Source organism: Ziziphus jujuba, chromosome 3, assembly GCF_031755915.1.
Source record: "Ziziphus jujuba cultivar Dongzao chromosome 3, ASM3175591v1".
In the NCBI taxonomy this organism is placed as follows: Eukaryota; Viridiplantae; Streptophyta; class Magnoliopsida; order Rosales; family Rhamnaceae; genus Ziziphus; species Ziziphus jujuba.
Window position 1 is genome coordinate 13,008,576 of NC_083381.1, and position 23,392 is coordinate 13,031,967.

Sequence of the window (23,392 nt, forward strand, 5' to 3'; positions counted from 1 at the left end):
ATGGTTTGATCTTTGCTTAAATCTAATGTATATATATATATATATATGTATATATAATCGGATTTAAATAAGTTTCACTTTATTTTATTAAAACAAAAATATTTTTAGATAACTCCAATCCATTGATAGAATTCAATAATTATTACAAATGAATTTTATTTTAATAAAATAAGGTAATTTTATTTGAACCTAACTTATATACATATTTACTTCTACCACACGCAAAAGTTAGGTTTTAAAGCATATAAAAATATAAATTCAAGCGCTTCATTTGTGGAGTTGTTGTGTAATATATTCTGCTGTAGCTAAACTAGCACCAGAGGTCCAGCGATGATTCTAGTTATGATTTGTCGTCAAAAATCGTTAAATTAAATAATACATACATAATCAATACCTTAATAGTTAAACAAAAGTAGTACCATGTATCATCGTTGCTTCTAGATATCCACGTCAGCAAATTGGAGTTGTATGTGACCTGTCTGTCCCTAATGTAAATTTTAAAAGAAGAAAAAAACAGAAATAAAAAGAATGAAACAATCTTAGTATAATATAATAACAAAGTAATTTTGCATTTAACTATTCATATGTATATATTTTTTAAACATTAAGCTATTCATATTGAATATATATGAAAAAAGAACTCCAAGAATTAGTTACAAATGACGGGTTAAGGAAAGAATGTGAATGGTATATAAAATCTTATTGTATTTTAAGTAATATATATGATGGCAATTATGAACATTTATAATTAAAACATATTAACTAACATAATTAGACCATCATATGTTATGTTCGTTGAGCTACATTTATCAAAGAACATATCCATTTGTGATAAACAAAAAAAAAGGTTTAGCATATCCATTTTTTTTTTCCTTTATAAGTTTGGCAACAAATGATAAATTAATTAATATTCCACAACCAAAACAAATAAAAATAATTGATATTATTCCCTATCAATTTAGTGCAAAAGGGCTGCAAAAATGTGAGTTTGATCAATATCAACCTGCAAAGGAATAATTTACCCCAGAAAAAAAAGAGAATAATTCTTTCTCACGAATATAGTTTGGTAGTGGGCAACCAAGAGTTCGGGAAACTGTATTTAATCAGAAACCGAAATAAACCAAAGCATAACGAAATGTATTTAATCAGAAAGTAATAATTAGTGAAAATAGATATAGAATTAGAAACATAAAAAAGGTCAATTTGATTAATTAAAAAAAAAACTAATTTCGAAATGAAAATACGCAATTCAATTAATCGACTGCTTTTTTCATTAATTATACCATTTGATCCTCACTCTACCAAATTGAAATGGTCAATCATTTACAATTATTCATTTCTAGAATTTATGAATTTATTGAAAACTTTTAATCAAACTCATAATATTCACTTGGACCCAAAAAAAAAAAAAAAAAAAAAACTCATACTATTCACAATTTCCTTTTAGGGTATTCACTATTCACAATCTCAACTTTTTCTTTCCCCATTATTTTGACCAAAAATCAAGTATATTTTTGTCGTGTATCTACCCTCTAGAAGAAGAAAGACCATACCATGAAATTAATTAATTCACCTAAACCACAATGAAAAAGTCATTGGCTTTGGACAATCATATCATTGTTTCGTGTCCGTGTATATGTATATGCCATCAACAGCCAAAAAAATAAAAAAATAAAAAAAAAGTGCTTTTGAATTTTGCTTCTCTTTCATTTTCATATGGTTGGCCTTTTATTGTGTACGTGACTTTCTCAACACTTTCCTTTCTCACACCTTCTCGTTCTCTCTCTCTCTCTCTCTCTCTCTCTCTCTCTCTCTGTCTCTCTCTCTTTTTTCTCTGTTCCTTACCATTCATTTCCACAAAAAATTATTAAAAATAAAAAGTAAAAAAAGAGGAAAAGAAAAACGTAGCTTCCTTGTATATTATTCACTTTTGTTGGCTATATATATATATACCATATACATGTTCATAAATATGCTAACAAAGCTAGAGTCTCTCTATTCTAGCAAAACTTTCTTTTCCTACTTTATTTATTTTGTTGGTTAGCTAGCAAAAATAGTACTTGAGAAAATTTTGCAGAGAAGTTGGTTTGAACCAAAAGCAATAAGAAGAATTTGCATGGAAGAAGGAGGAGGGACAACAACTGCCATGGCCACATCGTCAACAACCACAACTTCCGGTGGCGAAGGAGGAGAAGGAGAACGACATGCCGTTAAAGGAGATGATCAGCAGAAAATCTCATTCTTCAAGCTGTTCTCATTTGCCGACAGACTTGATGTCGTTTTGATGATTGTCGGGACGATCGGAGCCATAGGAAACGGCGTGTCGCAGCCTCTCATGACACTTATTTTTGGACAGCTTATTAACTCTTTTGGTTCCTCCAACACATCCAGTGTCATGGATGAAGTTTCTGAGGTATGATAGATTTATGCTTTTGTATTCTTCATTCTTTTATTCTCTGTTGTCTTTTTCTTTTTTACTTTTTTGAAATTCTGGTTGGCATAACTTTTATTTTTGCTTCTAAGGAAGTTCTTTTCCACAAAAAAATAATATTTATTGAATTTGATTATAAACTCTTGTGTGGATTAGAAGTTATTCCAAAATTTCAAGCCAAATGGGGTTGAGAGAAAATATAGCTTATATATTGACAAGTTTTAGATTAAGGACCAAAATGCTCTCTCTCTCTCTCTCTCTCTATATATATATATATATATATATATGTGGAATAAAGATTGATTATTATTAGTAATTAGATAATTTAAAAACTTGAATATCTCTTCAGTCATATGTTCTATAGTGTAATAAAATTGAAAAAAAAGAAGTTAATGGGTTTGGATGGATGATCAAAATATATCATCATTGAATAATGTTTGGTGGAAAACAAAATCAAACTTGGCTTCTTCTTATCCTTGTCCATCAACGTATATGATATTCAATATTGAATATTATTATATCTTTTATTTTTGATAAATTGAAAAAGAAAATTTTACCACCAAGTGTGATCGAATTTTGAAAATTATTAGAAATGGTAATTGCTTAAAGTAACCCAAGAGAACAATATTATTATATCTAATTTGATTTTGTGTTATACTTTTTTTTTTTTTTAATGGTAAAGCTTCTTTGCACTATCTAGCTTTTCCCCACTAAAAATAGTAATGCAATGATAATATTTGTTGAAATAATTAAACTTTTTTTTTTTTTTACTTTACTTTTATATTTTTGTTATTTTCAGGTTTCTTTGAAGTTCGTATACTTGGCAATTGGGACGGGTATTGCTGCATTTCTCCGTAAGTAGTTCCAGATAATCCCATTTCTTCTCAAATCCCACAACTGAAAACTAGGAAAAATTTACAAAAATTGAAATTATTTATAATTTCATAACTATGCCTCCAAAAAAAAAAAAAAAAAGAAAAAAAGAAAAAAAAGAGTTCACCATGTGTTTGCATAATGTTCCACATAAGAAAACCAGCTTGAAAGTGGTTCGTAGACTAACTTGGCTAGTTGTCTCCAACAATCAAATCTGTTTTTTTTTTTTTTTTTTTTTTTTTCAGTGGCGCACACCACTTTGTCACTAGATGCTTGTAGTGCCATTATAAGTGGAAAAATTTGTTTAAGAAGTTACATAATATTTTTCACTAGCATAGTAACTTTTCTTTCTTTCTTTCTTTTTTTTTTTTTTTTTTTCCTTTTGGCATCAGGATGTGCTATATCACATAAATTTAGTTATTTTCTGCTTGCATATACTGATTGATAATCATTTAGTTTCATGTAGATAAGTCCTATACATGGAAATTCTACATGCATTATTACATATAAAAATCTCTAAAATTTGTGATTTGGATGTGTTTCATTGCAGAGGTATCATGTTGGATGGTTACTGGAGAAAGACAAGCCACAAGAATTCGAGGTTTGTACTTGAGAACAATACTGAGGCAAGACATTGCATTTTTCGACACCGAAACAACTACCGGAGAGATCATCGGAAGGATGTCCGGGGATACCATTCTCATTCAAGATGCCATGGGTGAAAAGGTACCACAAATAAATAAAAATGCTTACCAAAACTTGAATCATCTTCACACGCTCTTTGTTTTCTCTTCCTTTTTTTTTTTTTATTAATCAAATGCATGCTAAAATGACAGGTTGGGAAGTTCATACAACTTATTTCGACTTTTTTCGGTGGCTTCATCATTGCCTTTATTAAAGGATGGCTTCTTTCCCTTGTTTTGCTTTCATGCATTCCTGCCCTTGTCATTGCTGGTGGAGCAATGGCAACCGTGATGTCGAAAATGTCGAGCAAAGGTCAACTTGCTTATGCAGAAGCTGGAAATGTTGTAGAACAAACAGTTGGAGCAATTAGAACGGTAAGGCATTACTATTTTAAATATCTATTGATTTTATAAAGAACTGCAGTAAATATTTATGTCTTAAATATTTGGTTTTAATATATGTGCAAAAAATAGGTTGCATCCTTCACAGGGGAGAAAAAAGCAATTGAGAAATACAACTTGAAACTGGATATTGCCTACAAATCATCAGCCCAACAAGGGTTGGCCTCAGGGCTTGGACTTGGAGTAGTTTTGCTAATTATCTTTGGCACTTATGGACTTGCTATTTGGTATGGATCCAAATTGATAATTGAAGAAGGATACAGCGGGGGTGATGTCTTGAATGTGGTTTTTGCAATCATGACTGGTGGAATGTAAGTATATGTTTATATTTATATACATATGTAAATGTAAGTATATTACAATTTTTGGCAAGATACATAGATTACTCAATTTTTGTCTCCTGGATTTTTAGGTCACTGGGTCAGGCATCCCCATGCTTGAATGCATTTGCTTCAGGACAAGCTGCTGCTTATAAAATGTTTGAGGCAATCAATCGAAAACCGAAAATTGATGCCAGTGATGATAGTGGGATTGTCTTGGAAGACATAAGAGGAGATATTGAACTCAAAGATGTGTATTTCAGATATCCTGCCAGGCCAGATGTGCAGATCTTTGCTGGGTTCTCATTGCAAGTTCCCAGTGGGAAAACTGCTGCTTTAGTTGGGCAAAGTGGGAGTGGGAAATCAACAGTAATTAGCCTGCTGGAAAGATTCTACGACCCGGATTCTGGAGAAGTACTTATAGATGGTGTTGATTTGAAGAAATTGCAGCTTAGGTTCATAAGGGGGAAGATTGGGTTGGTTAGTCAAGAACCTGTTTTATTTGCTACAACTATAAGGGAAAATATAGCTTATGGGAAGGAAAATGCAACTGAAGAGGAGATTAGAACAGCAATTGAGCTTGCTAATGCAGCAAAATTTATTGACAAGCTTCCTAAGGTTCAAATCTATTACTCTTTCTTTCTCGTTTTGTCTTTTAACATTTTAATATATTTTTTTCCTTTCCAAGATTGGGTTTGGTAAATAATAAAAAAAACTCTGCATTTTGTCTATAGGGGTTGGATACATTGGCTGGTGAGCATGGAACACAGCTATCTGGTGGACAAAAACAGAGAATAGCAATTGCAAGGGCAATTTTGAAGAATCCCAGAATTCTCCTTCTCGATGAAGCAACAAGTGCACTGGATTCTGAGTCCGAGCGTATTGTTCAAGAGGCACTGGTTAGAGTAATGAAAAACAGGACAACTGTAGTTGTTGCACATAGATTGACAACTATCAGAAATGCTGACACTATAGCTGTGGTGCATCAAGGGAAACTTGTAGAGCAAGGTACCATTAAAACTGCAGACTAATTAACCATCAAATTTTTTTCTACAATCCATTTAAGTTTTTTGGTTTGATGATAAGTTAACATGGTATCATAACGCATGTTTCATCTTCAATGACTAAATCCCATGCGCTAAACCCTGTTTATGATTATAAGTTCCTTGTGACTTGATTATTAGATTAAGGTTAAAGAAATGGACAATTCTTCACGTGCTAACATTTTCCAAATTAAACATTTAATTTTCAGGAACACATGATGAATTGATTAAAGATCCAGAAGGAGCTTATGCTCAGCTAGTTCGTCTGCAAGAAGGAGCTAAAGAAACAGAAAATACTCGAGCCTTTGACACGGATAACAAAGCAAGTTTTGATTTTGATAGGCCTAATTTAAGGTCTGGAAGTCAGATTAGGTCTGGAAGCCAGAGATTATCATTGAGAAGATCCATAAGTAGAGGTTCATCAAGCAGCAGACGCTCTATAGCTCTTAGCTTTGGTCTTCCTGGCCCTATTAATTTTCCTGAATCTGAAGAAAGATACATTGAAGACGGTTCCTTAAGAAATGATGTGGATCCTGAAATGCGCAAAAAAGTTTCCATCAAAAGGTTGGCAAGCCTAAATAAGCCTGAAATTCCAGTCTTATTGATTGGATCAGTTGCTGCAATCGTACATGGGGTTCTTTTCCCGGTGTTTGGCCTCATACTCTCTAGTTCCATTGAAATGTTCTACAAACCTCATAGTGAGCTAAGAAAGGATTCCAAATTTTGGGCACTTATGTTTACGGGTATGGGCGTGCTTGGTTTAGTGGCAGCTCCAGCCCAAAATTTCTTCTTTGGAGTTGCTGGTGCGAAATTGATACAACGAATTCGTTCTATGACTTTTGAGAAGGTTGTCCACCAAGAAATCAGTTGGTTTGATGATCCAGTAAATTCCAGGTGCGATAAAAAAAAAAAAAAAAAAAAAAAAGGAAAGAAGAAAGAAGAAAACAAAATTTCATTAGTTTTCGTTTTTGAGCTTCTCAAATTTAAAGTATTAATTTTTACAATTTTTTTCTTTTGCAGTGGAGCAGTTGGTGCAAGATTGTCTTCCGATGCTTCAACTATTAAGGGTCTAGTTGGTGATGCTTTGGCCTTGTTGGCTCAAAATATAACGACGATTATTGCAGCACTAGTAATAGCATTCACAGCTAATTGGATTTTGGCATTGATAGTCCTAGCTGTGTCACCAATATTGGTTATACAAGGCTTCATCCAGGCAAAATTTCTAGAAGGGTTTAGTGCTGATGCCAAGGTCATATATATATATTTTTTTCCCACTTAATTTGTTCTTATATAGTTTTCTAAATAGTAATGCTTATTTTGGATATAATACTAATAAACAAGGTTGTGAATTGTGATAAATGTGCAGGTTATGTATGAAGACGCCAGTCAAGTGGCAAATGATGCAGTTGGTAGCATTAGAACTGTTGCATCATTTTGTGCTGAGAAGAAGGTGATGGAAATGTATCAGAAGAAATGTGAAGGCCCACGGAGTCAAGGAGTGAGATTGGGACTCATAAGTGGTTCAGGTTTTGGTTTTTCTTTCTTTGCAATGTACTGCATAAATGCATTCCTTTTCTACATTGGAGCTGTCCTTGAGAAAAATGGGAAAGCAGAATTTGGGGAAGTTTTCAAGGTATAAATATTTTGGTTGCTGCTTTAATTAGTAATTCCTCTTACATTCAAAATTCTTCATTGAGAATTTCCTTCACTTATAATTCTGACAAATTTTTTATTTTTATTCTCTCTTTTTGTTTTTTTTTTTTGGTTTTGACAGGTTTTCTTTGCTTTGACAATTTCGGCAATGAGTGTTTCCCAAAGTACTGCCATGGCTCCTGACACTAGCAAAGCCAAGGATTCAGCAGCTTCGATATTTAAAATTATTGATAGCAAGCCTAAGATTGATTCAAGCAGCAATGAGGGTATAACACTTCCAACTATAAAAGGCGATATTGAGTTCGAACATGTGAGCTTTAAATATCCCACAAGGCCTGATATTCAAATTTTCAGAGATATGTGTTTGAGTATTCCCTCTGGAAAGGTACTTAACCCTCCATCACCCTACTTACCATAGATGGTTTTATCATATTATCAAGTTGTGTACTTAATCTGGAGTTTTTCTTTTTCCTGCAGACTGTGGCTTTGGTTGGAGAGAGTGGGAGTGGAAAATCAACAGCAATAAGCCTAATAGAGAGATTTTATGATCCTGATTCCGGTCGTGTAACTTTAGATGGAGTTGAAATACAAAAGTTCAAGCTAAATTGGTTGAGACAACAAATGGGATTAGTTAGCCAAGAACCAATTCTTTTCAACGAAACGATTCGGGACAACATAGCTTATGGTAAACAAGGAGATGTTACAGAGGAAGAGATAATTACAGCAACAAAAGCAGCAAATGCACACAACTTCATATCATCATTGCCCAATGGCTATAACACATCTGTTGGGGAAAGAGGAGTGCAATTATCAGGAGGCCAAAAGCAGAGGATAGCCATTGCCAGAGCAATTTTGAAGAACCCAAGAATACTTTTGCTGGATGAAGCTACAAGTGCATTGGATGCAGAATCTGAAAGAGTGGTACAAGATGCATTGGATAGAGTTATGGTGGATAGAACAACCGTCGTTGTTGCTCATCGCCTTACGACGATCAAAGGTGCTGATATAATTGCAGTGGTGAAGAATGGTGTGATTGCTGAGAAAGGAACTCATGATTTGTTGATGAAGATCAATGGTGGTGCCTATGCATCTCTTGTGGCACTCCACATGAGTTCTTCAACATGAGAAAGAAAAAGAAAACTGATTAGTTTTTAGAGTTATAATTTTTTTTTTTTTTTTTAAATTTTTGCTAAAAGTTTGTTGTATGCATTAGTTCACTTTGTAATCAACCCCAGCAAATATGGGGTTTATTTATTTATATCTTTTTTGTTGTTTTTCCATTGTTAAGTGTCAAGTGGTTATATGAGGTAATTTAATCGTTAAATTGAAATAAATGAAAAGAACTGCAAAAATAGATACATATAAATGTACTGAATTGAAATAGAAGAATAATACATGTAATTTATTTTTACATGTACTTGTTAAGCTCGTCTCTTTTTTAGGCCACTTTCTTGTATAAGCTTCTTATTGTCCCTTCCTACCCCATTTGTTGTCCAAGTTGAAAAGTTGTGCGTCAAAATAGGATATCATTAAGAAAGGGAAAAAAAAAAAAAAAACTGATAAAAATTTATTTACAAATTAAAAAAACATGACTTTATATAATAGTTTGTTTATTATTTTTCCAATTCAAATCAAATGGTCAATTATATATACATTTTCATCATCATTAGTAGTGAGTGGTAGCTGCTGTGGTGGTGGAATCTATTAATTTTATTTATTATTAATTTTTTTTAACCTTGAAATATAAAATCTATATAGCTTATGGCAATAGATAATATTCATGGTATGTATCCACTACCATATCAGTTGTTATATCACACATGGTACAATCTAGATGAGTACTGTCATATGCAAATATAGTTCAATATAATCTAATAAAATATAAATTTATAGTACAATCTGACATGCCAAATGAGCTTAAATGTAATAACTCTAAATAAATACATAAGTCAAATTTTTTGGCTGAAATGTCATTTAGGGCACTTTACTATGTATTGGCTTCCTATTGTCCTACAACTCTCTACTCTACCCATTTGTTTCGTAGTTGAAAAGTTGTGCTCTTGTTGGTTATGTTTTCATAGTACCAGTGCGTATCACTTAAAACATAAGTTAGAGAAATATAATAGTAGTTCGTGAAAATATCAATAAACATCTTGTATCTCACTTTTTGATACCAAATTTAATTTTGTTCTTCTCTTGGAGCTGGGGAGGAAGCATTACTTTGACAATTTTTTTTTTTTTTAATTTTGCTGTATATAAGGGTTGATTAACATTAAATATAATTTTGAATAATAAAATAAATTTTTTTTTTTAAAGTTTTGATGAAAGTAATAAAAGTTTTAGATAAAAACAGAAATCAATATTAATGTGAAGGGACAAAATTGAAACAAAGATGAAATTGAGGGGCTACAATGTAATTTTACAAAATAGAAATGAATTTCTCTACGAAACCAAAATAAATTATAAGAAACTTTTTCAAGATTAAAATGCATTTTTATTAAAAAAAGTAAAGTAGAGAAATGATTTTGCAATTTACAATATTTATATATATATATATATATTTTATTTTCCTTTTTACTGGTTTGGTAATATACGGACTTTATTATTATAACATCCCTTCTTCTTCTTCTTGATATAATTAGAACATCCCTTTGAAAGCCACTCAATTAACAAATATTATATTGAAAGCATGAGATGTGATTTATTAGGACAACCGAGATGACAATGATCACTGATATTAATTTTCATATCCTAAATTCCATCTCATGCTAAAAATCCTTCTCCCCAATCTGTCAAATGTTTAAAAGAAAAAGAAAAAACTAACGGAAAAGGAAAAGAGAATATATAAAGTGCTGGCCATGCCAACAAGAAGTTTCAAATTATGGGTGATTCATCCACTATGGATGGAAACCCAAAAACACAAACATCGTTGTGGGTCATGAGGAGGTGGACCTAATTGAGCTCCTTACCGAGTTATATACTATTCTCTTTTCTTTATCATGAAAATGCCGGTGGACCACCATGATAAATAGGCTTTTTTTCTACAAAGTACACTCCATGCTTGTCCCTCAGCCACAACTCAAGTGGAAGACCCATGTTCATTTTTGTATTAAACTGAAGCTTTGCATTTTGAAAGGAGTATTGCTACACAATCTTATTGATTAGAACCTTGTTATGAACAACTACTAACCTATCAATGAAACAAGTAAATCCACATTTACTTAATTTAAATTGTCATGTTAGAACGTAGAGCATACTAATAATGATATCATTAATAACAAATAGTATCTTTGTTTTCAAAACATATTATAATTTTGTTGATTGACCAAGAATATACTATTCATTAGTTGTAAGTATAATATAAATTAAATATCAACAAGTAAAATTTTAAAATAAACAAGTAAAACACAATATTTACAATTTAATAAAATAATGTCACATCAATCAATACCTATTCAAAAAAATTTTTTTTTTCTTAAAACAAATTGTTACTGACTTTTTCTAATTCAGAAAATAAGAAAGATGAGTGCATATATAATGATTATATAAAAATAGTGGAAACTATTGCAAATAAGGGAAGCCTTGCTTTATTCTGGAATAAAGGTTATGTGCAAAGTTGAATTTGATACCTTTGAAGGCATATTGTCCTTTAAGGAAATATTTAAGGCGTTCTAGAGAGGCAAAAGAGTACGCACTTTTTTTTTTTTTTTTGAGAGAAAATATTGAATAATAAAAAATAAGAGGAAAAGTTCATTTATTGGAAATTTTAATTGTTGTATGTATAAAAATGTTGTAACGTAAAGAAATAAGAAAATAGTTGGTATGTGTATCGATCAAACCTCCATCTCGTGAAAAAGCTTAATTAGTACATGGACTCTACACCAACTACTGCTGCTGATCATTCTAATTTTCTTCTTTAGCTTGTAGGCTAACAAATTGGTTTGTCTTTCGAATTGTAGATTAATTTAAAAATATCTCTTGTGAGGTTCAATTCTTAAATAAATGTTGAATAATTTTTTGTTTCTATTCTTGTATTTTTATTTTTTAAATGGTTGGATTATATATAAATAAAATATATAATCCCCTCCATTCGTTAATTGGATGGCACTTCAATTACCTTCTTTTTATACATACATACATACATATCTATAATATAGTATGTAATCCAAGATCTTCATTACAGATTTTTAAAACTAAATATTTAGAAAATTTGTTGAATTTTGTATCAAAATCTCCTTTATTAGGTTTTAAATTTTTTTAAAGGGTAAAATTTAAAGATGTATTTAAAATTTTTTATAAGTATATTAAAAAAAATATCCTAGAAGGCAAAATAAATTCTATCAAAATTATATAAACCTTAAATATATTTTTAAATTTTAATATTAAAAAATATTTAAGGTTAAGGTCTAAAAAGGAAGGTTGGTATAGAAAATCCATTTGGATCTTTTGATGAGAAAGTGATGAATATTATATATATATATATATATATATTCACAATGATCGACCCAAAAAATTGTTGAGAGGGAACATCATTACAAATGAAACATTAATAGCTTCCTAATGTGCGGTTTGTCAATAATAATAATAATAATAATAATAATATAGACAAAGATGCAACAAATTTAGTTGTACTAAAGTCCAGCTAATTGATTAGGACATTAGCTTAAAAAAAAAGTTCTATTAAAAATATTTAATTAATGGCCACAAAACCCTTTGCAAATATATATTCAAAACATGTTCCTCTAATGACGATGAGATAGATGTTGTGTTATGTTTATAAGCATCTTTTCGGAATATTTTTAAGCATATAAAGCTAATTAAAGTTAAAAAAAAAATGAAAAATTATAAAAGAAAGTTAAAGGTCCTTTTCATAGACCCTTATAATTTTATATTAATTACAGTTAAAAGCTATCCACTGAATTTTTGCTCCTTTGTCTAAGACACTTCATCATGTAGAATGCATGAATTTTCTTTTGGATAATATATTCAATAAATAAATAAATAAATAATTGGAGTTGATTATTATTGGTGACCCTATGGCACAGAAATGATGGTGTGAACAGGTACAAAAGAGAAGTCAAAACTTGGAGTTGTACATAAAATGACTTTTTACTTGCATTCTTTTTCCTTTTTGTTTGACTTTTTAACTTTTTCTTAGAATTGTCAAGCTTGCTGGCTGTATTCCAATTTTTCGGTCTCCCATTTCTTCGTGGAAAAAGGCCAAAAAAAATCCTTGAGGATGTCATAAACAGAAAATTTCTATTTATTTATTTATTTTTTAAAATTTAAAATCTAAATTAAAAACAACCCATAATATCTATGTAAAATTCTTTATTAATCACTATTAATAGTTGACCAAACTAAAACCAAGTACTTTCAAACTTAATAGAATTTTTTTTTTTTTACTGTGTAACAGTGACAAATATTTCTACCTACGTATAAGTTTGTTACTTATTTTGTTGAGACAAAATATCTTTGAGATAAAGTGTTTCTGCAAAAGCAGTCCTCCTTTGACATTTGAAATTACCAGCTTCAATTTTGACCCCAAAAAAAAAAAAGAAAAAAAGAAAAAAAAAAGATAAAGAGAAGAACTAGTTTCAACTTTCGTAATATTTTAATTCTTGTCCAGAATAAAAATAAAATAAAAATAGAATACAACTGTACTAGGCATTAGATTCACATGACCCAAAAAACGGGCATTAGATTCTGAACTCTGTGAGGTCCACTATGAAAACTATTTGCGTGAGAAAGAAGAAATCATGACTTGTAGGTTTACAGTCCACATTTTGTATCCAACTTTGCATGACGTTGATCAATTGGAAGTTTACCAAAAAATTAAAAATTGATAAATTTGGTGTATGTTACTATCATTTATAGTTTTTATTTAGGGTCTAATTAGATTATCTTTCTTTCTTGGAGAAATAAAATAATCACTTTATCCAATCAGGGTATGGGACAGTATTGTTATTTGGAAATTCTCCTAAAATAATATTGTTAATCTCTGAGTATTTATTTTTTTATTTGATCAAAGTTTCTTAAGTTACAATTATACATGTACCATTTTCAATGAATAAGGTATTACTAATATTTAATTGGGCTTGGCCCTTCAAAGCTATATTATTTAAATATTAGACTAATTCTTCCAGACCAGAAGCTTGACCACCATTAGTATAATTTAGAGACAGCAAAATCACATAAATTAAAGCTTAATCCTAATAAACTATGCTTAATGGTACTACCATATATAGATTTAGAAAAAATGTTCTGTCTACGTGGCATTTAATTGGGATTTGTCACTTTTAGAAATACGGGCTAATCATGTCCTTCTACATTTTCACAAGTTGTTAGTGTGTGTATATATAGAACTTAACATATATATAAATATATATATATATATATTTATTTATTTAGTTATCACAACAATTTATGATCTAAATGAATACAGCTACATATTTTGAATTTGCATGTAAAATGGACGTAGATATAAGAAACATATTAATTAAGTCAATTAAAAAATACTTTTATTTATGTATAAAGCAATAATAATTTTAAATTTTCATCATAGAAGAAGTTAGTAATCTTATATTTAAAAAAAGATCAAACAAAAATATTTTTGTATATATGCAATTTTAATTTGTTAAAAATCATAGAATTTAAAACAAAAGAAAGAAAATTATACAATGTTAAATGCTAAAAATTGTTTCAAATGGAATTAGATCTTTAGCTCTAAACTATTTAGTTAAAATGTCTCATCTTAAATTTCACATCATCAACAGAATTTCTAACATAAAGTCTTCCAAAATAAATAGAGTTTTTATTATATATTTATTATGAATAATGATTGATCGGAAACTTGTTAATTTCTAATATAAAATTGGATTTTATTGGTGTAAAGTTAAAGATATCATATCAATTTAATAATTTAAAATTAAAATTATATTGTTATGCAAGTAGAATCCTTAATATCCTTAACTATTGAGGTTTAATAGATATTCCACATATATATATATTTCCAACTATCAAAACGGTACAAATTATTATATTTTATCCACATACCTCTGAATTCAAAACGGTAATTGTTATTATATTTTATCCATGCCCATGAATTCAAAACGGTAATTATTATAATATTTTGTCCATACCCAATAAATTTTCAGTCAAATAACCTATCCAACATAATCCTGTCGTATATGGACTATCGAGAAAAGCATATACATGAAGCACACGACAAGATGACGAAGGATTAAGCATATAACTAAAAAAAGAGAGCATATAACTCATAAAAGATGTGAACCATATCCACCTTAAAAAAAAAATAAAAATTAAAAACATAAAAAATATATGGAGGATGACATCATCTCACCGTGTTTCTAGTATTATTATAGAATAAGAAATAAAAATTCGCTTTTATTTATTTATTTATTTTTTTTAATTTGTTCATTTCCATTTCATGCCCTTTCGGCTATAATCAAATATGAACACTCCTACGTGACTCGCTTTTCACCAAAAGCTAGACGTGACTTCCTCCACACTTTCCTACTCTCTCTCCTTCTTTGCTCCTTCTATAAATTTCAACCATAACATGAAACTGGTTCAAGACAAGTTGCTTATTTAATCTTCATCTTGATCTATATATATATATATATATATATACACACACACGCACGCACACATATATTCAAAACCATCTTGACTTCTGGAAGTTGGTAATTTGTTTAAACTAAGCAAAACAAAGATTATATTGCAACAAAGAGCAATGGAAGATGAAGGAGAAGGAGGAGGGATTGCAAAGGTGTCGTCGACCACGGCGGCGACAACGACGTCGTCGAAGACGGATAATAAAGAAGGGAAAAGAAAGGTCGTTAAAGATGATGAGCAGAAGGTGTCGTTTTATAAGCTGTTCTCGTTTGCCGACCGGTCGGATGTCGTTTTGATGATTGTGGGGACGATAGCCGCCATTGGAAACGGCGTGTCGCAGCCTCTCATGATTCTCATATTTGGGCAGCTGATTAACTCTTTTGGTACTTCTAGCAGTTCTAATATCATTGATGAGGTTTCAGAGGTACAATACAACAAAATTAATTAATTGAACAAAGACTCTCTTTGCTTTTTATGATCTTCATTCTTGTAATTGAATTTTTTTTTTTTTTGGTGTTAAATTATATTCTTTTTGGATCTATGTGATATAGAGGTTCCCCCACAAAAAAAAAAAAAAAAAAAAAAACTGGGATATGTTCTTCTTTATTTGTTCTAAACTGGTAATGGAATTTTGAGTATATTTAAATGGCGTTTGGTTCAAATTTTGAGTGAAAGAGAATTTAAGTTAATTGGGTATTTTTGCAAGAAAGCATAAAAAAAAAAAAGTAGTTAACTTTTTGTATCTTTGTGTATTTTTCTATATTTAGAAAATTAAATGCAAGTAGATCTCCTTGCAATAGGTATATTTTAAGTTATAAGAAATTTTTTTAAAATATCTGTATGTATAGCTTATTTAAGTTATAGTTTGCTAGTTTTGAATTTTTTTCGTTATATGTTTTTTAAGGTAAAGCCACTAGCAATCCAATCTTTTTTTTTTTTTTTGGTTTTATTTTTGTTGCAGTAATTAATTATGACTTTTGTCTTGACATTTTGTATCTTTGTGATTTTTCCAGGTTTCTTTGAACTTCGTATACTTGGCAATTGGTACTGGTATTGCTGCATTTCTACGTAAGTGCTGCAAAATAATCCTTCTATCTCTTTCCAAGCCCACAAACTGCATTTTATAAAAACAAAAGTTTTGAAATGACTTCATTTAAAAATGCCTCAAAATAGTGATCACCATGTGTTTGCTTGATGTCCCCTTCATGAAACTATCTTTGTGCATGAGAATAAAAAAGCGAAAGCTCAGCATTAATATTCTTAATTTGGTTTCTGATTCACTGGGCCTTGCTAGTTGAGTTTGGTGAATCAAAACTGGAAGCAATCTTTAACTGTAATATTGCTGTGTCATTGTTGGAGGAATTACTGGTTAAAAGCATAGATGATATGGAGCAATAATATTTTTTTATCACCAATCTTGATAAACACCATTAATATGGCTGTTTGTGTGGTTAATATTGTGTGATTATTGTAATCTTCTCCAATTTTTATGTTGATTAATGATAAGTCACGTAGTATCATGTAGAATTTTGGCTCTGGAACTTCTGAAAAATAGCATCTTTTAGACAAGATCATGTTCTGTTTCAGTGTCTGGTTAGTCCAATCAAGAAACTTGACATCTGAAAGTGTCTAATGGTGAATTGATGTGGTTCATTGCAGAGGTATCATGTTGGATGGTTACTGGAGAAAGACAAGCCACCCGTATTCGAGGTTTGTACTTGAAAACAATACTAAGGCAAGATATAGCCTTTTTCGACACCGAAACTACAACTGGAGAAGTCATTGGGAGGATGTCTGGGGATACCATTCTCATTCAAGATGCAATGGGTGAAAAGGTAGAATAGACCAGGAAAAAAAAAAAAAAAAATTGCATGCAAAACTTCAAGGTTTTCATTTATGTTTTTTTCCCATCATCTTCAATTGACCGCTTTTTTGTTTTCTAGTTTATTAAACAACATATATACTAATATGTACAGGTGGGGAAGTTCATACAACTTGTTGCAACATTTTTCGGTGGCTTTGCCATTGCATTTGCCAAAGGATGGCTTCTTTCCCTGGTTCTGCTTTCATGTATCCCAGCCATTATCATTGCTGGTGGAGTCATTGCGACCGTGACAACAAAAATGTCGAGCCAAGGACAGCTGGCTTATGCAGAAGCTGGCAATGTAGTAGAGCAAACTGTTGGATCCATTAGAACAGTAAGGAAGATATTAGTACTAAATTTATAATATATCCTTATCTTAAATTTACACACATTTGTATATACAATACATTGATTGATTTTCTAGAGCATAAAATATGTGTATCTTAAATATTTTCCCTTTTTTTTATTTATTATTTTATGTGCAAAATAGGTTGCATCATTCACAGGGGAGAAGAGAGCAATTGACAAATACGACAAGAAGCTTGATGCTGCCTACAAATCAGCAACCCACCAAGGATTGGTCTCAGGGTTTGGACTCGGAGTTGTTTTGCTTATTATCTTTGGGACTTATGGACTTGCTGTTTGGTATGGATCTAAACTGATCATTGACAAAGGATACAATGGAGGAGATGTCATAAATGTAATTTTCGCAATCCTGACAGGTGGAATGTAAGTACAAATATGTAGATGTATCCTCACATTATTTTCAAATTTTGGCATAAAATTGCTAATTTTGGTGTTGTCTTGGATTATTAGGTCATTAGGTCAGGCATCCCCATGCTTGAATGCATTTGCTTCAGGGCAAGCTGCTGCTTATAAAATGTTCGAGACAATCCATCGACGACCGAAAATTGATGCTTCTGATAACAGTGGAATTGTGTTGGAAGACATAAAAGGAGATATTGAACTCAAAGATGTATACTTCACATATCCTGCAAGGCCGGATGTGCAGATTTTTGATGGGTTCTCAATGAAGGTTCCAAGTGGGAAAACTGCTGCTTTAGTTGGGCAAAGTGGGAGCGGAAAATCAACAGTCATCAGCCTTATAGAAAGATTTTATGATCCAGATGCTGGTGAAGTACTTTTTGATGGTGTTGATTTGAAGAAATTGCAGCTAAGATTCATAAGAGAGAAGATTGGGTTGGTTAGTCAAGAACCTGTTTTATTTGCTACAACTATAAAGGAAAATATAGCTTATGGGAAGGAAAAGGCAACTGAAGAGGAGATTAGAACAGCAATTGAGCTTGCTAATGCAGCAAAATTTATTGACAAGCTTCCTAAGGTTCAAATCTATTACTCTTTCTTTCTCGTTTTGTCTTTTAACATTTTAATATATTTTTTTCGTTTCCAAGATTGGTTTTGGTAAGTAATAAAAAAAACTCTGCATTTTGTCTATAGGGGTTGGATACATTGGCTGGTGAGCATGGAACACAGCTATCTGGTGGACAAAAACAGAGAATAGCAATTGCAAGGGCAATTTTGAAGAATCCCAGAATTCTCCTTCTTGATGAAGCAACGAGTGCACTGGATTCTGAGTCCGAGCGTATTGTTCAAGAGGCATTGGTTAGAGTAATGGAAAACCGGACAACTGTAGTTGTTGCACATAGATTGACAACTATCAGGAATGCTGACATTATAGCTGTGGTGCATCAAGGGAAGCTTGTAGAACAAGGTACTTTTAAAACTATATATATATATATATATATAATAGGATTACCAATATAAGTTTTTCAGGTTGATAATAACTTAACATAGTAGCAGTACCAGAATATAAATTTATTATCCAATCTTTCTGAACCCTATTTCTTATTATTAATAAACGGTACGCCAATTAAGGCCAATATGGCTGGGTTTCAAAATCTACAAATTCTTCATAAAGTAACATTTCCAAATTAAAAATGGATTTTTCAGGAACACATGCTGAGTTGATCAAAGATCCAGAAGGAGCTTACTCTCAGCTAGTTAGGCTTCAAGAAGGAGCTATTGAAACAGAAATTACACAAACTTATGAGACTGATAACGCAAATGGAAGTTTCGAACTTGACAAGTCCATTTTAAGATCTGGGAGCCAGAGATTATCATTGAAGAGATCCATAAGTAGAGGTTCATCAAGTAGCAGGCATTCTCTCACTCTTGGCTTTGGTCTTGCTGGTCCAATTAATTTTCATGATGTTGGAGAAAGAAATGATCCAGAGAATTCAGAGGTGGATCCTGAAATGCGTGAAAAAGTTTCCATCAAAAGATTAGCCTACCTAAATAAGCCTGAGCTTCCAGTTTTACTGCTTGGATCAGTTGCTGCAATGGTCAATGGTGTCCTTTTCCCTGTATTTGGCCTCATACTCTCAAGTTCAATTGAAATGTTTTACAAACCTCCAAATGAGCTAAGAAAGGATTCCAAATTTTGGGCACTTATGTTTCTGGCTATGGGTTTTGTTGGTTTTGTTGTATCTCCGATCCAAAATTACCTATTTGGAATTGCTGGTGGAAAATTGATACGACGGATTCGTTCATTAACATTTGCAAAGGTTGTTCACCAAGAAATCAGTTGGTTTGACGATGCTGCAAATTCTAGGTGTGTGTATATATATAGAGCAACAAGTTTCATAAGCTTTTTCATTATGAGTTCCTCAAAACTGATCTTTATATACTTTTGCAGTGGTGCAGTTGGTGCAAGATTGTTTTCAGATGCTTCAACAGTTAAAAGTCTTGTTGGTGATGCTTTGGCCTTGTTGGCTCAGAATGCAACTACGATTGTGGCAGGGCTAGTCATAGCATTCACAGCTAATTGGATATTGGCACTGATAGTTCTTGCTGTGTCGCCAATCTTGGTAGCGCAGGGCGTTATTCAGACAAAATTCCTAGAAGGATTCAGTGCTGATGCCAAGGTCATTCTTCTCTTCTTCCCACTGTGTTTTATAGCAGCAACCTTACCATAGACTATTTTTTGTAGCTAGGAACTTCATGAATCGTAAAACACACTCAATTGGCAAAATTTGTTGTGGTTAATTCGTAAATTTATCATATTGAATTCTAAAGAAAGCTATGATATGTGGTATGCAGGTTATGTATGAAGAAGCCAGTCAAGTGGCAAACGATGCAGTTGGTAGCATTAGAACAGTTGCATCATTTTGTGCTGAGGAAAAGGTTATGGAAATGTACAAGAAGAAGTGTGAAGCTCCAATGAGTCAAGGAGTAAGGTTAGGACTCATAAGTGGTGCAGGCTTTGGTTTTTCTTTCTTTGCACTCTTCTGCATAAATGCATTCATTTTCTACATTGGAGCTGTCCTTGAGAAAAATGGAAAAGCTACATTTGGGGAAGTTTTCAAGGTAAATATTTAGATTGCTGCTTTAATACCTCCGATTCGCAAATCTTTCATTCTGAATTTTCTCTACTCATATAGTTTTAACAATTTTTTCTTTCTTTTTTTGTTCAGGTTTTCTTTGCTTTGACAATTTCAGCAATGGGGGTTTCCCAAAGTAGTGCCATGGCTCCTGACACTACCAAAGCCAAGGATTCAGCAGCTTCAATATTTGGAATTCTTGATAGCAAGCCTAAGATTGATTCAAGCAGCAATGAAGGGATAACACTACCAACTATAAAAGGCGATATTGAGTTCGAACATGTGAGCTTTAAATATCCCACAAGACCTGATATTGAAATTTTCAGAGACTTCTGTTTGAGTATTCCCTCTGGAAAGGTATTAATCTCCTCCATTACCTTACGATTCTCCATCATTTTCCCTAGTTATGTACTTAATCTAGAGTTTTTGCATGCAGACTGTTGCTTTGGTTGGAGAAAGTGGAAGTGGAAAATCAACAGCAATAAGCCTAATAGAGAGATTTTACGACCCCACTTCAGGACATATAACATTAGATGGAGTTGAAATCCAAAAGTTGAAGCTAAGTTGGTTAAGGCAACAAATGGGATTGGTTAGCCAAGAACCAATTCTCTTCAACGAGACAATTCGAGACAACATAGCTTATGGAAAACAAGGAGATGTTAGTGAGGAAGAGATAATTGCAGCAACAAAGTCAGCAAATGCACACAATTTCATATCATCATTGCCAAATGGCTATGAAACATCAGTTGGGGAAAGAGGGATACAATTATCCGGAGGGCAAAAGCAAAGAATAGCCATTGCTAGAGCGATTCTGAAGAACCCAAAAATACTTTTGCTTGATGAAGCTACAAGTGCATTGGATGCAGAATCTGAAAGAGTGGTACAAGATGCATTGGATAGAGTTATGATGGATAGAACAACTGTCGTCGTTGCTCATCGGCTTTCAACAATCAAAGGCGCTGACATAATTGCAGTGGTGAAGAATGGTGTGGTTGCGGAGAAGGGAACTCATGATTTTTTGATGAAGATTAATGATGGTGCCTATGCGTCTCTTGTGGCACTTCACAAGAGTTCTTCAACATGAGAAAAAGGAGAAAAAACACACGCATACACACACATACACACACATACACAAAATTTTATATATGATTTTGTAGAGTTGTAGGAGGTTTGCATTTAAATTTATAGGGTTGAAAGTTGGCCGCTTCCACAGAAAACTGCTCAATATGTAAGATTAATATGATTAGCGATTATTCTTTAACATTCAATATTTCCCTTTTTTTACTTGGAAAAAATGCATGCCATTTGCTAAGAACAAGCACTAAATCCTGAGAAGCGATGTTTTAAATTTCAAGAATTGCCTCCTAAATTTTATTGGTAAAAATGTTATGGTTTTTTTTTTTTTTTTTTTTTAAATATTAATAGTTAAACAGAGTCAAAGTAAAAAGGAAGCTAATGTATATTTGCATACCGAAGTCCCTCTAATTTAATCAAAATTAGTCAATGATAAATCAATATGAATTATCAGAAGTATTAGTTATCCAAAGTAACATGATTTTAAGTTATTTAGTGGGTCAGAATTAAATAATAATCTGAATAATTGACCCAAAAAAAAAAGTCAATTAGAAAATTAAACTGAAAACTGCCAATCTTTTACAATGGATCTGGAATATATTCCTCTAGCAGTGCTTTCCAATTTTCCTGCTGCTTTCTTTTCCTGCTATTAATCACTTCCACATTTGAGCAGCATTTCAATTTTTCCCAACAGGTTGTCTTTTTTCCTCTCACTTTCAAACCTTGTTTTCAGAATGCCTTTTTTTTTATAGCTTTCAGCTTCATGGTTTTTCACTTCTTTCATATGGATTTCCCAAGGTGTTGGTTGCTTTCCATCAAATTTTTTATCTTGCTAAAAATCTTTTCCCTCCATTGCGATTTGTTCACTCTAATATTTTCTCCGCCTTTTGGTGCAACTAATGAATTTAAAGCCAATGCCTCCTCTTTACTTTCAAAATCTTCCCACCATTTATATTGCTTCTCTAAATTTTCAGTCCCTGCAATACCCACCAATGCACAACAATATCTCTTAATGCTGTTAGTGTTCAATTTACTTTCAATATCATTTTTTTTGCCCTTTCATTTTAAGGGGTTGGGATTTTAAACGTATAATACTATCATATCACGGGATTACACGTGAATCTCACATATATCTCACACTGGATCGTATTAATTATATCAAAAAATTATAAGTGTTGAAAGTAACTTTCAATCATCCTAATGGTTTAATAAGAGTCATTTTCACATCAAATCATTCTAATGGTTTTAAAGACAAATTCTCCTTTATTATCCCTTGCCTGAAAGACTAAAATTTTAAATATCAATCAATGGTTTAACATGAATTTAGTGATATATTAAAACTGTATTTAGACAAAATCCCAAAAAACTATAAGAGTATTTTTAAATCTCAATTTTAAAGCAATTCAATATTGATAAAATAAGTGCTTCAATCTAATGTAAGCCTTGTAATATTCAACCAACCTATATAAATTAGAAGGATGATTATTAATATTATTATTATTAGTAGATGGAGTTTCATATAACTTAATTATATAAAGTCGTTATTGATTGGAAAATTCATCACTTGAACCATTTATTACTAATCAATGCAATTAGTTCTATCAACAAAGCAAAGCATTATATATATATATACATACATACATACATTATATTACTTTAATGAACAGTACCTTTGTTCTTTGAAAACTGAAAACCAGCATCAGAAGTGGGTGAGGAAGGACTTTGAGCAGAAAATTCTCCATCTAAAGGCAAAAGCAGTAAGTCTTTAAGACGACTCTTTTTCTTTGCTACAAATATTTCTCTGTCATTTTCACTGCTGGACTACACCTCTTCTATCTCATTTTTCTGACTAAATTTGACTTCTTCCTCTTCCTCTTCTTGGATATTAGTTTGATTTTTACAGCTAATATATGTTGAATTTTCTATCAGATTTGTTTTTCCATTATGTTGCAATTCTAATATCTCCTTTAAAAGCTTTTGGTTTTCTGTTGGAGAATCCTTGTTAATTTG

At 31.7% G+C, this 23,392-nt stretch overlaps 2 protein-coding genes across 3 annotated transcripts; both read left to right on the plus strand.

Annotated features, from left to right (window-relative positions):
• The first annotated feature begins 1,887 nt into the window (after nt 1-1,887).
• Nucleotides 1,888-8,822, plus strand: LOC125418155 (ABC transporter B family member 9). The gene is made up of 12 exons (XM_048478220.2): nt 1,888-2,413; nt 3,231-3,285; nt 3,855-4,030; nt 4,141-4,362; nt 4,462-4,700; nt 4,802-5,327; nt 5,444-5,717; nt 5,962-6,646; nt 6,773-7,001; nt 7,119-7,385; nt 7,527-7,790; nt 7,883-8,822. The coding sequence occupies exons 1-12, from the start codon at nt 2,117-2,119 to the stop codon at nt 8,528-8,530; spliced, it is 3,882 nt and encodes a 1,293-aa protein (XP_048334177.1). The 5' UTR covers nt 1,888-2,116; the 3' UTR covers nt 8,531-8,822.
• Nucleotides 8,823-14,929: 6,107 nt separating this feature from the next.
• On the plus strand, nt 14,930-21,592 carry LOC107421938 (ABC transporter B family member 9). 2 transcript variants are annotated; one of them, XM_048478219.2, is made up of 12 exons: nt 14,932-15,467; nt 16,057-16,111; nt 16,703-16,878; nt 17,020-17,241; nt 17,398-17,636; nt 17,724-18,249; nt 18,366-18,639; nt 18,879-19,539; nt 19,624-19,852; nt 20,028-20,294; nt 20,402-20,665; nt 20,745-21,592. In XM_048478219.2, exons 1-12 carry the CDS (start codon nt 15,162-15,164, stop codon nt 21,390-21,392), a joined length of 3,867 nt encoding a protein of 1,288 aa, XP_048334176.1. In that variant the 5' UTR covers nt 14,932-15,161; the 3' UTR covers nt 21,393-21,592. The 2 variants fall into 2 exon arrangements, with proteins under 2 accessions (XP_048334175.1, XP_048334176.1); XM_048478218.2 differs by having other exon boundaries at nt 14,930-15,467; nt 18,879-19,852.
• The last annotated feature ends 1,800 nt before the right edge of the window (nt 21,593-23,392 follow it).

Coding starts and splice junctions, on each gene's coding strand:
- LOC125418155 (XM_048478220.2), top strand. CDS start 2,117: ATGGAAGAAGGAGGAGGGACAACAACTGCCATGGCCACATCGTCAACA. Junction 2,414..3,230: donor TCATGGATGAAGTTTCTGAG/GTATGATAGATT, acceptor TGTTATTTTCAG/GTTTCTTTGAAGTTCGTATA. Junction 5,328..5,443: donor TTATTGACAAGCTTCCTAAG/GTTCAAATCTAT, acceptor TTTTGTCTATAG/GGGTTGGATACATTGGCTGG.
- LOC107421938 (XM_048478218.2), top strand. CDS start 15,162: ATGGAAGATGAAGGAGAAGGAGGAGGGATTGCAAAGGTGTCGTCGACC. Junction 18,640..18,878: donor AGGGAAGCTTGTAGAACAAG/GTACTTTTAAAA, acceptor TGGATTTTTCAG/GAACACATGCTGAGTTGATC. Junction 20,666..20,744: donor TGAGTATTCCCTCTGGAAAG/GTATTAATCTCC, acceptor TTTTGCATGCAG/ACTGTTGCTTTGGTTGGAGA.